A 14,838-nucleotide genomic window follows, 5' to 3' on the forward strand; every position below is an offset into this window, starting at 1 on the left:
TGGGACCGTCCATCCAGCCAGTGCTTGACCCAGCAGACTGTTTGCTGATCCAGGCCATGGGCAGCCAGTTTTTCTATGAGAATTCTATGGGGAACTGTCAAATGCTTTTCGAAAATCCAGGTAGATAATATCCACAGCTTTTCCCTTGTCCAATAGTCGGGTCATTTTGTCATAGAAGGAGATCAGCTTTGTGATAACGCTTCCAATGAGATGCATGTTCTGTGCCAGAAAGAGCAGGTCCTATTCAAAACCTTTGCTAACTCTACAAGCAAGTAAACAGTAAGACAGATGGGGACTGTGGCCGAAATACTCTATGACAAGTCCCTGCCCTCCCTCCCACACATCTCATCCGTAGTGGGACATTTTTCTTCCAGTGGACTAACTCACACGAAAGAACATTTTGCATTCAGCAATGCAAGACAGACCGTTGCATGTATACCAAGAAGGAATTGAGAAATTTTCTGACAAGATCAGACACTGTCTGAATACTTCATCATCTCTAAACTGGGCTGACTGAACATCTGCAACAGATTTACTGGCACAGTGTCTTCCAGCCACTAAACAGACAGCTACACAGGGTTCATCATACACACTAATGGTCTGCAGTACCAACAGTGCTGAGTCACACCCCACACTGAAACAGTGGCAACAGTAACTCTGAAGTCAGAGGGAAGAGACAGCAAACATCTTCAGCAGTAAGACTATCGTGCACTTTATGGCACTTTGCCCCTTTGAGATACTGAGTTCTGTAGATGCAAGCAGTGAGTGGCTCCTTTTACAGCTGAGACACTCAAGCATGGTTAGGAATTTGTCCTGAGCAATGCAACCAGTCAGCAACAGCCAGCAATAAAACCTAATCTCCTCTTCTCTAGCTCTCCAAAACCTGTACTTACTCCTCTGGACCACAGCCACCCACAAGGAAGGTACTGCACCCAGAAAAGCACTATGTGCAACACACAGGAAGTGAAGTCAGCAGAGGAGATAAGAACAGGAATCCTTCAACAGAAAACAAACTCTCTAGGGAAAGGCTAACGAAATTACTGAATCACAGAATGACTTATTTAAACATCTTCCTGCCTGTATTAAATGTTAACATCTAATTAGACGAGGTCCCCCCTCTGCATCTTCTAGACATTAGAAAAATCTTGAAATGTTGAATTAAAAGCCTTATTCATTCAACCAACAAGTTAAAGACAAATACTTCAGGAATGATGGAGCTTTCTCTCAGAGGACAAAGGTGTAAAATTTACATCCTTCCTGCTTATTCAGGGACAGTTTATTAATAAACAGTAATATCTGAACTTTATTAAACACTAATATCTGAATTGTAACAACACTGACAGTTCTAGTAACTGGAAAAAAAAAAGAAAAAGCAGTCTCATTCAAGAGACATACAAGAAAACTGTATGTAAAAATTTCTTCATGGAAACTGAAGTATGAAGGAAGGTATTGTGTGAAGCTAGATCTTTTGTTAAGAAGAAACTTCACCATAAGAACTGAAGGTCCATATTCATTAATGCTTTTTTGTTTACATTCACAGCATCACATCTAAATGGCAGTTCTTGCCATTTTCACCACTTCAGAGAAGCAGGAAGTATTTGCATAGAAGCAGGTACTATCTGAATTCTGCTGATTTGATGAGATTGAATTGCCCTCCCTCCTCTTAGTAAATTGGTGTTGCCTGGTTATTAGGATTCTACAGGATCACATTGTCAAATACAAAGCAATGTGAACTCAGCAGGAGGGAGGAAGACAATTAAATCCTTCTCCATATCTCCAGAAGATAGCAGCCAATTTAAGCAAATTCCCAGGCTTGACTATTATAATAGCATTTATTCAGCCAAGACAAGGAGTGGAAAATTTTAAGTACTGTAGCTTTAAAAAAGATCTGTCACATATCATATGATTTGATCAAGGCAGGAAGTGAGTGGGGGCAGGGAGAAGAAAAGAAGAAAGAGAAATCTAGCTAGTCACACTTTACTGAGCTACAGGATCTTCTTTCTGAAGGTGCAGTGTGTTACAACTGGCTCTGCCCTGCAGTCCTCTCAAAGTGAGTGTCAGGCAGGTGTCAGACTTCTCTAAAAACTTCTCAGAGGTTTAAGAACAGAAGCCAAACAGACCTGCTGCAGTATACAGAAACATCATCACTAAAGTAGAAGATCTGTGCTAACCGTCAGTGACGCTATTCCTTTGTGATAGGATTTTAAAGCTTCAGCAATGCAGGAAAGCGCTGAGCTGTAGTTGTCCTCCTGCAAACCTGTCAGACACTGTTCTGCATGGGAGAACTCCTTCAAGCTGTTCAGCCAGAAGTAGAAGTGTTCTGAAGCCACCTGAGTCAGCAGGCTTTGATACAGCTCTCTGGCCATGTCATGGTTGCCCTGTAATGACAAAAACGTTTCTAAGTGGGGACATGAAAGAAGGCTGTGCATTTCTACAAAACAGATACAAATAAGAAAACAGTAACAGCTCCAGAACTACTCTTACTTTAAAAATAGAAACAGTGAAACTTCTTTGAATCATTTCATCATGACAATCCTAACAATAAATAAAAGTACAAATGCTTATTTTATGGAAATATCAGCCTGTATAAAGAACAGTACTTACACAAGATAGTTCAACAAGATGAGAGACAAATATTGAAATTTACTTTTACCCCAGCATCTCATACTAAGGTTTCTATATAATTCTAACCCCAGCTGTGACTTTACTGAAGGAAAAAAAGGAAACTATCTTTTTCTTCCTTTCTTCACACTGAAGAAAGTGAAGCACACATCAGGATGGCCTATATCACCTTCTAAAGAACAGCTAGACAATGCAGGTTAGGCATGTCCTCAAGAAAGTATCAGGTCATTATTTACTTCCTTCTCAAGTACTTCAAAAGGACAAGTGAAAAACCATCCTGACAGAATGACTGCCTTAAATGGCATATAACTGAATCAGCATTCCAGGAAATTAAGAGTGCAAATTTTTTTTTTTGGTGCCCCCCCCAATTCCTCCTCCCGAGTTCTACCATTTTCCTTACTTTCTTTACCCAGTTCAAACAAATCACTAGCATCCTTCTAACTACACCAAACCATTTTCCTCCAAGTATTTTCACTTACCATTCTGGAAGCCTGCCTGGCTATCCTGTAGGCTGTCCACCCATTGGAGGCATTCTCAAGCTGCTGTTTGATAACAGTTTTGATTTCTGAAGATAAAGCTTTCTGACTGGAAACAAATATCACTGTGGCAAGAGAAACCTAAAAAAGAGTGAAGGGGTGAGGAAGAAGGTTATATTTCAGGAACTAAAACAAGTTAAAAAAGCCAATTTTGTTTCCTGAACTACCAGAAATGGTCTGCTTGATTCTGGACTCAAAACTACATAGATTATATATACATTTTAATTGAGGAACTTTTCTCACTCATACATATCTTTTAAGTATTTCTTGTAGATGAAAAGTCACTTTCATTTAAAAAAAAAAATCTTTACTGTGGCTTTAAGCTATTTCAAATGCTCCAAATGAATTAACAGGAAGCTTGTCATTTTCTTAAAATTCATTTCCAAATAGATCCGATAAAAGCATTTTTATCTCTTACAGTATATTAGAAGTCATGTGCATCAGAGTACCATACAAAAATTGAGCTAACTGCCATTTTGTTTTTCTAGAACCCTTATTTTACAGATACCCCAATAGTTTCAATAGCTAGGTTTGTCTAAGCAGTGCCATCTGCTGGAAAATCTAATGGAATACACTGCATAGTTCAGCTCCATCTATGAGCCGTTTCAACACCAAACACTGACATATATAGTCAAAAGTTAAAGCAAAACTGAAAACAGTGTCTATAGACTTGGACATAAATGGCTTCGCTGCCTTTTAAAATAAAATCCATCCACAGTAGTTTATATAGACTTTATCCATCAAGGGCTATTCACCAGAAGGTGGTCTTACCAAGAGTTCCTGTTTTTTATCTGTGGCAGATCGTCCAATTAATTTATAGAGGTCCATTAGGTCTCCTAGCATCCCATCTGCTAAGACAGGCAGCTGCATGGCGATAGCTGCTAAACAGTGGCACATGAGAATCCTAGCAGCATCCTGGGCACTGTGCAACTGGGTCAGCAGGGATTCAACGACTGACTGGCTCAGGTGAGGACGGCACTTGACCAGCTTCACCATACAAGTTAATGTGATCTGCAATTCACACAATCAACAGGTACAGTAAACACAATGTCTGCTTAAAAAGAAAGAAGCCAGACACACTTCTCTGCAAGTACAATTGCAGAAATATAGAAGATCTGGTGTTTTCAGATGTACTCCAGAAAAGATGAGATTTTTCTAAGAGCCCAAGCCTCTGTCCCTGAACTCACAGCACAAAAACATACCACAAATTCAAGAAACAATAATCATCTTTCTCATACCACCAGCTTTTACAGGTAAATAACTAGATAAAATTACTGGTAGCAGCTTATGAAGTGAGAAAATAAAAATAATCATTTATAAAAGTCTTGAAATTGTGTACAAGTGTACATTGCATCCCCATCTCCAAAAAGAAGGTTCTCTCCAAAATTCTCTTCATCCTCTGGAGACACCCCCATTCCATGTTCAAGCTCATGTTTTATTACAGCTGTTCCTCTGAGGGGAATGCATTGTTTTCCCCCTACAACAATAAACTCACTCTAGAGATGTGAGAAGTTGCTCTATAGTTATGCTCAGTTTCTCTACTGCTCTGAACCCTGATTATGAGCAAAACATAGAAAAAACCCTTCATTTCCTTCCAGTAAGTTATGCTTCCACCAGACAGGATCTTGTGCACACTAACCTTTCTGTTATACAAGCTATTACTATAACTTAGAGCTGTGCTAGGGGAAGACAACAGATATATCACCTTTAAGGTTGCCTGAGCTCCTGGACTGTCATCTTGACTACAAAGAACAAGAAGAGCTTCTAAGCCAAAAACTGCATCTTGCTCCAAAGGCAGAAGATCTAAGAAAAGAGAAACAGAGTTAAGTTAGTTCCCCATTATGTTTTCTGACCATAACTGATGTAATGTTTGCACTGGTGTTGCAATCATGACAGATAAGTATCCTCCTAATACTTCTGCCTTACCTTATTTTGAATAGAAACAATTCTACCATTACATGTCTTAAGTAACTACTTAGCAGTCACACCAACTGTGCCATTTGTAGAGCGTGCATAAATCTCTGTACTAAGACTTCTGAATGACCTGTTACTCTTTTGCAACAGACTTTGTGCAAAGAATTTTCAAAGGTTCACAAACAATTCACTAGTCTCACAGCAAAGGTAAGACAAGCATTTACTTAGCATGAGGTCTACTATGCCCAGTAATTTTCTCAAATTAGACAAAGATGGAATCTTCCCACCATTTGTAAAATCATACAGATTATTTTCTACTAGATTATAGTCCCCATTCTTCCTAACCAACACGAAGGATCAGACAGATTTACAGACAAGAACAGTTAATAAGTCTTAAGTGCATAAGCCTGACTGTAAACAGACACATTTCATTGTCCCTGCTTTCATTTACCTTTTTCCTGACAAGAGGCTGATATATTAGTCAGAATTCTCACACCATGAGCTGCAATGCCACGGTTATTATGGTAACAGCACTCCTGTGCTAGTTTTACCAAATCAAGTGATCTTGCAGTAGTAGCTGCTGTTCCTAAAGATGAGGCAAACAGGACATAAAACAGCACAGTCCATAACTACACAACAGATCTTTTCAAGTACATTTCTGCAAAAAAACCTATACTGATTTAGGATTAACTTTTTTTTCATATGTTTAAAGGATAGGAAATAACATCTTTCTCTCTCTCTCTCTACACACAGAGACTCTCCCTCCATTCCTGAACATTATATAATTAGACATACATGAGAAAGAATATTTGGGTCTGAAGGCTGATGTTCCAGGGACTCAGACAAATATTGCCTTAAGAAATATTTTATCTGATTAAAAACAGCTGGTGAGCATATTCATTATTAAGACATGCCAGAATGACTGAAAAGGATGTACTATTTTTCCCCATTTCTGCAGCCCATGTAGTTGAGCTCATAATAGTCATTAGGGCAGTTCGGCTTTCAAAAAAACAAAAAAAAAAGAAAACAGTATGATCACCATTTTAAGAACAAGATACCTTTAATCACTTTAAAACATCTACTCTGTTTCTCCAGAATATAGTCACAAAGCAGAAAGGTTCACCTGGTACTGAAGCAGGTCACAGTTTCACTGTGCCAGGGTAACAAGCCAGCCCACTCTTATACCATTAACCCTCCATGCCACTCAAAAACTACGCAAATCCATGGTTTCAAAGCACCTTAAGCAGAATACAGGTCAGCCATTTGAAAGCCATTACACTTGTTCATTTTATGAAGAAAAGTTGAAGACCCAAAGATAAAAAACCTTTCATATTACCCACAAAATCCAGAACAAAATCTTAGACCACAACTATTCATGGTTATACAGCATCTGACTCTCAGCTAGTGTTCTGAAGTTCAAAAATAGTTTAAGAACATGCTACAAAGTATTTAGATGAAACTGATTATCAGTAGATAGCCAACCCATTAGAAATGCCCAAGATGATAATCTAATCTAGTTTTCTTACCTGGAGCACTGCTGAAGTACTGTTTAATGGCAATGGTCCCTGATAACGTGGAAAGAACAGATAGCATGCCCAGTTTCAAGCTGTCATAAGGTGTGTGAAGAGCAGATTCACAGAGTGCCTAAAGATTAGCAGGAAAAAAAGATACAGAGGGAAGGAAGTCCCATGAGCTATCTGTATTAAGCATTTCGTTGCACTTGTCTGTGAAAAGTTTTGCAAGTCAAGATTTTTTCACAGAAAATACTATACTGAAATCAAAAGTTAGAAGTCATGTCCTGAAGCATCTGTTTTAGCAGACTGAGGACATGGTTTGCAGAAAAGCGACAGTGGGTCTCATATGCTAGAAAACACCAATTTGTCATTTGTTAATTAAAAATCAGTGGCAAAAATATTATCAGGTCTTACTGATCAAATATTGCAAAGATTTTAAGACAGTTCTCCAGTCTTAAAGGCATACTGATTATTTTGCCTTATAACCATCCGCAGGGCTTTATGTAAGCATACATCTCCGAAAAGTAAAGTTTCAAGTGGCATTTCCTTTAACAGTCCTGGTGTCCAACAGAATACACTTCAAGTTTCTTGATTAAATGAGTTAAATAAAATACACTTTAAGATGTTTATAGTAGAGCTCCTGTCATACTTTTGTGCTTTTTGCCAGATGTCCTTAGGCCTTATCACATCTAGATTGGAATAACTCTTAAAATGTACATTGTTCTCAGATTCATTATGCCAACACTGTCCACAATTTAGTCATTCACTGGTTTTGGAGGCTTTTTCACTCAACATGAGGGAAAGCAGTATGAGGCACAAATGAAAAATGTTAGTATATTCTGCCTCAGAGTAACTGAATAAAGAAAAACAACACAGAATTAGTTACATAGAACAAATAGAAACCCCAAATAGTGTTCTTATCAGGCATATGTATGTTTTTGTATGGTGTAAGAATTAAATTCTAAATAAATTTGTACTTTGTATCGATATAGTATTTTGCTAATCCACTGAATCTGTCATCAACAGACAGAAGAAGGTAGTGATTAGGGTTGAAAATAAGTCTTGGTGTCTCCCAAGACACTGACATTTTACTCCAGTGCTATTAGATCACCACTCACAGAGCATATTTGAAACAGCAACTATGAAGAATGGTGGGAGCACAGAAGAATTAGCAGGATGGACTGCAGACTGCTTATTACCTTTGCAGTCAGTAGGACTGCTCTAAGCATCAACAGCAACAGCTTCTTAAAGCTGATGTCTAGAAACCAGTGAAGTCTCCACAATTCAAAGACCAAGCCTCCTATCTGACCTACACAGACCCAACATGCTGAAGAAGTTAACACTGATGAAACTCTTGTTGGCAAAAGGGTACAAGAAGAAGGTTTTTTGACAAGGAGGGTCTGTTCCAGTCCCTGTTGTATAAATATTACCAAGTTGTTTACATATATGGAAAAGAGTTGCCCAAATAAAAATATTTGCTCTATATTTCAGAAGTCAGAAAAATTCTCATCACTTCTGCATGCAACTCAGCAAGCAGTAACCAGCTTCCATCAATTTTGTTCTAGCCCAGTCACTGGTTTAGTTCTGACATCAACGGAATTTTTTCCTATGCATTTCAACCATCAGGCCACCTACTTTAAGACACTACATAACGATAAAAGCCGTGCTATCAATGTATTTCATTGTATTGAGATAACTAGCAACAAGGCATAATGGTATAGTATTCTGACTGCAAAGAATCCATAAACCATTAAAGCAGTTCCTTAAAACTCCTAAAAGGAAATAAATTTCTGGTATTAATCCATTATGAAGAATAAAGCAGTTCACTAAAACAAAAACCTCTGCACACTCCAAATCATCTTATCTAAGAATTGGAGACAAAGCAAAACGTGCTTCATTTCTCACATGATTATTAACAAAAATCCACATAGTTTTTCCTCCCAGCTGCCTTATGCTCCAACAGCAAATAGCTAAAGTAACTTCCATGAGTAGCAAAAACAAACAAACAAAAAATAAACAAAACAGAAAAGTAGAGCATTAAGCCTGTGCCATTAAGTTCTTGAAATATTTATTTTCCCATTAAGGTAATCTGAAGTTACTTTCTACAGTCATTTCTACCAGAACGAGAAAAACAAGAGGAAAAATGTTCACATGCAACGGCTATTGCAAGAAAGCAGCAACACTATCTACAATGTAACAACTGTTTCGCCAAATAACACAGGTGCACTATAAACACCTTCTAGAGTCTCATTCATGAATAGGAGTCACAAGGATAGTATTAATGGCTCATTTTTAATAGTAAGAAATGAAGTCAAAATTACATTTGTTCTTTCAAGTATACCTTGCTGGATGACGTGCTTTGGTAAATCCTAGAGAGACTCTCTGTTACATGCCAGCATTAATACACACGCAGTATTGTAAGATTAACGTAAACATTCAGCTCTCATGTCTATTAGATGAGTTTGTTAGATGGAAAAGTTATTTCCTTACTGTAAAAAGGCCTACTACATGACACATGCCCTTCCTCAGTTACACTATTTCAACTTTGATCCTTATGGGTCAACTTACCCAACTAGAGATACTCTATGATTCTGTGAACTGTTCATTAATACCTGGCTACTCTGCTTGGCAGAGTAACCTTACTTAAGGATATGTAAGATGTATGTTCGTCCTTCTTTTACCTCCCAAATTGTTCTTCTGGAAAGAATCCTACAACTAATTGCAAAGTTTCATAATAAATTTTAGCTTAAAAAGGTATAAACCTGAATATTTTCTCTGCTCCAGGTATGTGGTGTCTTGTTGGCCAACAACTTCAAATCTTGGATTGCAAGCCTCTTCACAGCCTTCCTGGGGTCATTCTTCAAGTACTGCAACAAAAGCTGGATCTGCAACAAAGTAAATTCATTGCATAAGAGAGAGATGCTACTAGAAGGAAGTCTTTTCAAAAGTACTTGTGAAGAAATTTTGAGCATACTCAGCCAAAACTAACTTGCCTTATCTGTCTGATTGCTTGCCGCATGGAAAAGCCCCTACTTAGGCAGTGATGCCAGGGCAAGCTAAAACAGCCTGACAGCCAACTTCTACCATCCTGCTCTCCTTGTTCATGCACCCTTCTCTACATCACCTTGCATACCTGAGAAGCCTTGAGACCTGTTTCAGCACTCACAGAAATACTAAAAAACATCCCTGAGAAGCTCAGTAAACATCTTACACTGTCACAATTATGCTACTAGCAAGTATTCTGGGCATTTGATACCAATTTGGGTGTCCACATGATCTGCAGTTAACACAGCAACACAGACATACCTTGCATGTCTCAGTAGTTGACAAAAACAACCCCTACCCACACCCCCTGCAGCATTTATCTCAAATGACACTTACCTGCATATCCTTTGTTGTGCTCATTTCCCAAGAATTTACAGAGACAGAATAGCCAGCACATGAAAAACCATGAACATGCTGGCCATGGTTTTGCTCTGCAGTCCCCACCCTGGCTATATCACTTTTAAGCAGCATTGGCTGTTGTGTTGCAGAAATACAGCCTAAATCATCATGCTTACTGCCATAAAAAAAAAAAAAGGCACATCAAGTGTTCTAATGTGGTTTCAGTTGGCTTAGATTCAGTACTATCAAAAGCATCCTCTGAAATACAGAAGTCAGTCATACCAGAAAGAAGTTTCAGACAGATCAATGCTATTAGTCTAACAGTAACAGACACCAGCCTTCCATATCTGTACAGGACTGAAAGAAAGCAAATACATTTTCATGACTACTTCACAAGGATTAGTTACATGAATCTCAAATGTCACTGTGTTCAGACCTGCTATATAAATCACATCCACAAAGCACATTACCAGAACATAAAAGCATTGTACTTTTTCATCACTGCTTTCCCACAACTTGGTTGATAGTCCTAAATTATAGCAACAGATTCAAATTCCTCGGAGTTCTTCAAGAAATACATTTTTAAATGTCTTATGCTAGTGAAATATTCATTTGCTTGCATGCAAGGAAGGCAAAAAGCACACCCACAACCCAAGAGAATATACAGCAGTGAAGACTGAAGCCTGGGTTCTACAGGCAAGATGAAATGTTTTCAGGAAGTCAGGGTGTTTGCTCTCCTAAACGCTGATTCATCCTACCTGATGTCAATCCCAGCTGATTTAAAGAAAGACAGGTTATGATCTGTAAAGAAGGGTTCCTGTGTTTGATGGGGTTGTCTGGAAATGGGACCAGAGAGTGCAAAAAACACGAAAGCAGCAGCAGTTTTCAGAGTATTTTCTCTATAGCACACAGGAGCTGCCACGTGCTATTTCTCTATAGCACACAGGAGCTGCCACGTGCTATTTCTCTATAGCACACAGGAGCTGCCACGTGCTATTTCTCTATAGCACACAGGAGCTGCCACGTGCTATTTCTCTATAGCACACAGGAGCTGCCACGTGCTATTTCTCTATAGCACACAGGAGCTGCCACACTAGCATATCCATTGTAATTTATTTTTAGCATCAGCTAGAAACTGAGGGTTTTTTAAGTGTACTTTGTACTTTAAGTTGAAGGAATGAATTAGGAAGGATTACCTGTTTAGGAATGTCAACTAAAGAAGAAGCAGCAAGCAGAGTAAAGGTGTGCAGAGTAACAATGACCATCTTGGTAGAGGGATATGATGTTACCAGCTGCTGAAGCAGCTGCCGGGAGCTGGAGGCCAGGCTAGCGTCATGATGCATGTGCTGCAGAATAGGGATCAACTTCAATTTCAAGTCCACAGGTGTGGCCAAACCTGCAACAAGGAAGAGAAACATAGGCAGAGTGTTAGTCCTTCGTACTGGCTTTTGGCAGTACTGAGGCACACAATAGATCTGCATTGCTACCACTGCTGAACGCAGATTGTGCAGGCACCTGCATTAGCTTCAAACAACTCATCCACTAGCTAACGGCATAACGACAGCAGTAACAAGCACTTTCGTGGCTCTTCAAGAGGGTTGCTCCTTGCTTCATGGCAGGTAGCATACATATTAACTCATCTGAAGCAGCCTGTGACAGTCTATGCAAGCTTTTATCCTTTACCAGCAGGTGTTTTGAGAACTTGGATTTTAAGAGGACACAAGAGCCAGACATTAGATTACTGGTTAGCTAATTTAATTTAAAAACTGGAATCATTTGAGGTTAAGAGCAACAGTATTCTGATATCTGATAATTACATATAGATAATAAAGAATTCTCAGAGAAAGTGGAGCTTTTCCCTTTTATCATTTAATATACATATGTACCTTGAATCATCTCACTGATTTTATTACATATTCCAGCAGCAAAATCCCTGTAGAGAAAAGACAAAGTACCAGGTGAAATGAAAAGTAAATAAATAATAAAAAATAAAAATCAACTGAACTACCACTGTGTTTTAACAATAAAAATTTTCACAAAAGAGTGCTTGCCAAGACCTGAGTCATTTTAGAACACCTGCATATGGGCATGATCAAATGATAAAATGGAAGCTTTCAAAAATGTGTCAAAGTGATAAGCAGAGCTACATTTTGTTTCCTAATATAATTTCTGTAAAATAATCCTTGATTAAAGCTGCTATTCCACTTTGCATTCCCATATTTATAAGATTTCCGTTACTGTTTTAGAAAAAAAAAAAAAATCTGTTAAACTTGTATTCAGATTTCTCTACAATACTGTTATTGCACATAATTAAACGTTTCACTATAAATGACATGGTTAGCACTACAGAAGGAAGTACTAAGGTTTGTGAATGCCAGCGTCCATAGAGTTCCCATTCTCTGTAATATGAAAAACTGAAGAAAATAACATCTTACTTTGACTGTGCAGAAAAGTTAGCAGCAGCAAATATAGCAGCTTCAACTTCCACATTATCATGGGAATCCAAACTCTGACGAATACTGTGATGTGCATTCTTCCTTTCTGGAATAATAGATGCCATGCTGCCCAACATCCTATAGAAATAAATTACAGCAAAGTCAGGAAGAACAATGATCATGAAGAAATGCAAGATGAAACCAAATAGAAATGTAAAAGGACTGGTTAAAAGACTATTTTTATATAAATATGTGCTCTTTCATGTCTTTACAGAAACAAACAAATGCTAAAAGTAGGCATATAATTAAAAGGAAACAAGTTTTGTCATGCGGGTTATGTCAGTGGTTAAATAAAAAATTAATTACATTTTGATACCTTTTAGCTTGAAATGGGCAGAGTGAGAAACTTACCATGAATTCTTATAAAATTAAGAGTGCACTATGGCACTGGAAACAAGTACTTTTAAGATGTTTTTACATTCAAGCTCTGGTACCAAAACAACAGATTTAATGCTAAAATGTACTGATGGCTATTTTCAGACACATATGAAGTACACATCATGGGATATAAATTCAGAAATGTGGTCATCTAGGGAGATTTAAAAAAGCATTTAGAGAACCGTTTCCACCCTTTCTAGCCCTCTTCCCAATTAAGACTGCAGAAGTAAATAAGTCAAATGTCTGAACAGTCATAAATTTTAACCACATGCTAAGAAAGCAAAGTTTCTAGAGTGTTACCACAATCAAGCAAACAAATATCTGACTTTCATCATTTGTTTCCAAGATCTTTCGCTGAAGCAAGATAAGGTTCACTGGGAATAGTGAATACCTTTTCTGTAACTGCTAAAAAAGGAGCGAATCAATCTATACTTCGCTAAGAATATCTCAAACATACTTTTCAGACATATTTAGCATAATCCAATTAAAAGAAGAATGAAGGCAGGATTTGCACTGACGGTAATTTTAGCAAGAGTTCTATGCAAATATTTACACAGTTATCTAGCAATAAAATTCCACAAAGTTTTGTTTTAGCAGTTCTTTCAGCATGTTCTTTCTTACTGACACTACTTAAGGAGGACAAAAAACAAATCAACTGAAGATTTTCATCTGAAACTGCTGAACCAACAGGCATTTTAACTTTTCACTTGATGCATCTTGTGAAATGATTGGTAATTTACGTATTTTTTTAAATTGAGCAGATTCCTGGGACTCCTAGCAGTCTGTAAAGATAGCCCTCAATATCAGTCAACAACTGTAATTGTATTTACAGATTTCTATGACACCAGAGCATGAAAGCATAACCTCAAATAAAATATCAAAAGAAGAAATGGATGTATGACCTAATCAAACAAACCCCTGCTAATGCCACCCATTTTTCAATAGCAAAATCAGTAACAGTTCTAGATGGACAGAAGAAGACACAAAAGGAGCAAGAAAAGTGCTCTCTTCACATTTTAATTCACTTGCACAGGAGTTGGAAGACACAGTTAAAATGATCATGTTGGATAGTGTTAGAGACACAGACACCAAAGCAGCAGGACAGTGACATTAGAGACAGCTTAATTTTATTTTTTTTTTTTCCATTTGATACCCAGGAAGTCCAAAGCAATCAATACAATGGCACTTCCTTAGAACTTATTGATCAGACCAACAAGCAGTAAGCCTCTAGGATAACAATAACTGAAAAATAGGTGCCAGCATAACAAGGTTCATATAAATGAGTTTTGATTACAAGTTAACAAAAATGATTTTGACACATAAGGAAGCACTTTCCTTTCGGTCCTGGTCTAAATATATCACAGGCACATATGATACACTGCATATAGCTACTGTCTGGGTTCTCCATACAGCAGGTTCATTTTTCCTCTCTTGAGTACACAAAATCCCAACGCCGCAAATTCTATTTTGCCCAGTCATCCACAGAATTCTCACCATCCTAAATGGTTAATAACCTTGTTTTTCTGATCGCAGATCCTTATCATTCACCCCTTTTAAAGACAGATGTCTTTGCTTTTAACTCTATGACCAACGTAAAAGACGCCTCCTACAGTTCATTCATGGTAATTGCAGATTTTGTTATTCCAGACTAGCATACTAATAATTAGCTAGATTTAAAGTAAATTAGGTTCATTCATGTAATACATACCGAAGTGTAATAGCCCGAGCAACTGGATCATTGCTATGAATTACTGAGAAAACTCTTTTGACAAACTCATCCACATTTAGTATCTTCTCTAAGTGCTTCTCACTCTGTTGAGTAACTTTGAGCACACACAGCCTCAGGAAGTTGTTTCTATTAGAAAACACACACATTTCTTTATCAGGCCGTTTTATAATAAAAATTCAAACACGAAATTATTTAAAAATAATTCCGAGAGTAAATTAAAACAAGGAAAGGTCTATGCTTTAAAAACATTATATTTAAGTAGACTG

The 14,838-nt window shown here is 37.7% G+C and overlaps 1 protein-coding gene across 2 annotated transcripts in view; it reads right to left on the bottom strand.

Annotated features, from left to right (window-relative positions):
• The window catches only part of INTS7 (integrator complex subunit 7), a 39,354-nt gene that overhangs the window by 23,142 nt on the left and 1,374 nt on the right, over nucleotides 1–14,838 (bottom strand). The window contains exons 3-13 of one of the 2 annotated variants that reach the window (XM_074863675.1): nucleotides 14,552–14,698; nucleotides 12,406–12,543; nucleotides 11,857–11,903; nucleotides 11,167–11,366; nucleotides 9,349–9,471; nucleotides 6,599–6,716; nucleotides 5,524–5,658; nucleotides 4,864–4,961; nucleotides 3,930–4,169; nucleotides 3,102–3,239; nucleotides 2,172–2,378 (exon numbers count right to left, since the gene is read on the bottom strand). In XM_074863675.1, the coding sequence (XP_074719776.1) occupies nucleotides 2,172–2,378; nucleotides 3,102–3,239; nucleotides 3,930–4,169; nucleotides 4,864–4,961; nucleotides 5,524–5,658; nucleotides 6,599–6,716; nucleotides 9,349–9,471; nucleotides 11,167–11,366; nucleotides 11,857–11,903; nucleotides 12,406–12,543; nucleotides 14,552–14,698 (1,591 nt within the window). The remainder of the gene's footprint in view (nucleotides 1–2,171; nucleotides 2,379–3,101; nucleotides 3,240–3,929; nucleotides 4,170–4,863; nucleotides 4,962–5,523; nucleotides 5,659–6,598; nucleotides 6,717–9,348; nucleotides 9,472–11,166; nucleotides 11,367–11,856; nucleotides 11,904–12,405; nucleotides 12,544–14,551; nucleotides 14,699–14,838) is intronic. The other variant, XM_074863676.1, reaches the window with a different exon arrangement.

Source organism: Strix uralensis, chromosome 3, assembly GCF_047716275.1.
Source record: "Strix uralensis isolate ZFMK-TIS-50842 chromosome 3, bStrUra1, whole genome shotgun sequence".
Classification (NCBI taxonomy): domain Eukaryota; kingdom Metazoa; phylum Chordata; class Aves; order Strigiformes; family Strigidae; genus Strix; species Strix uralensis.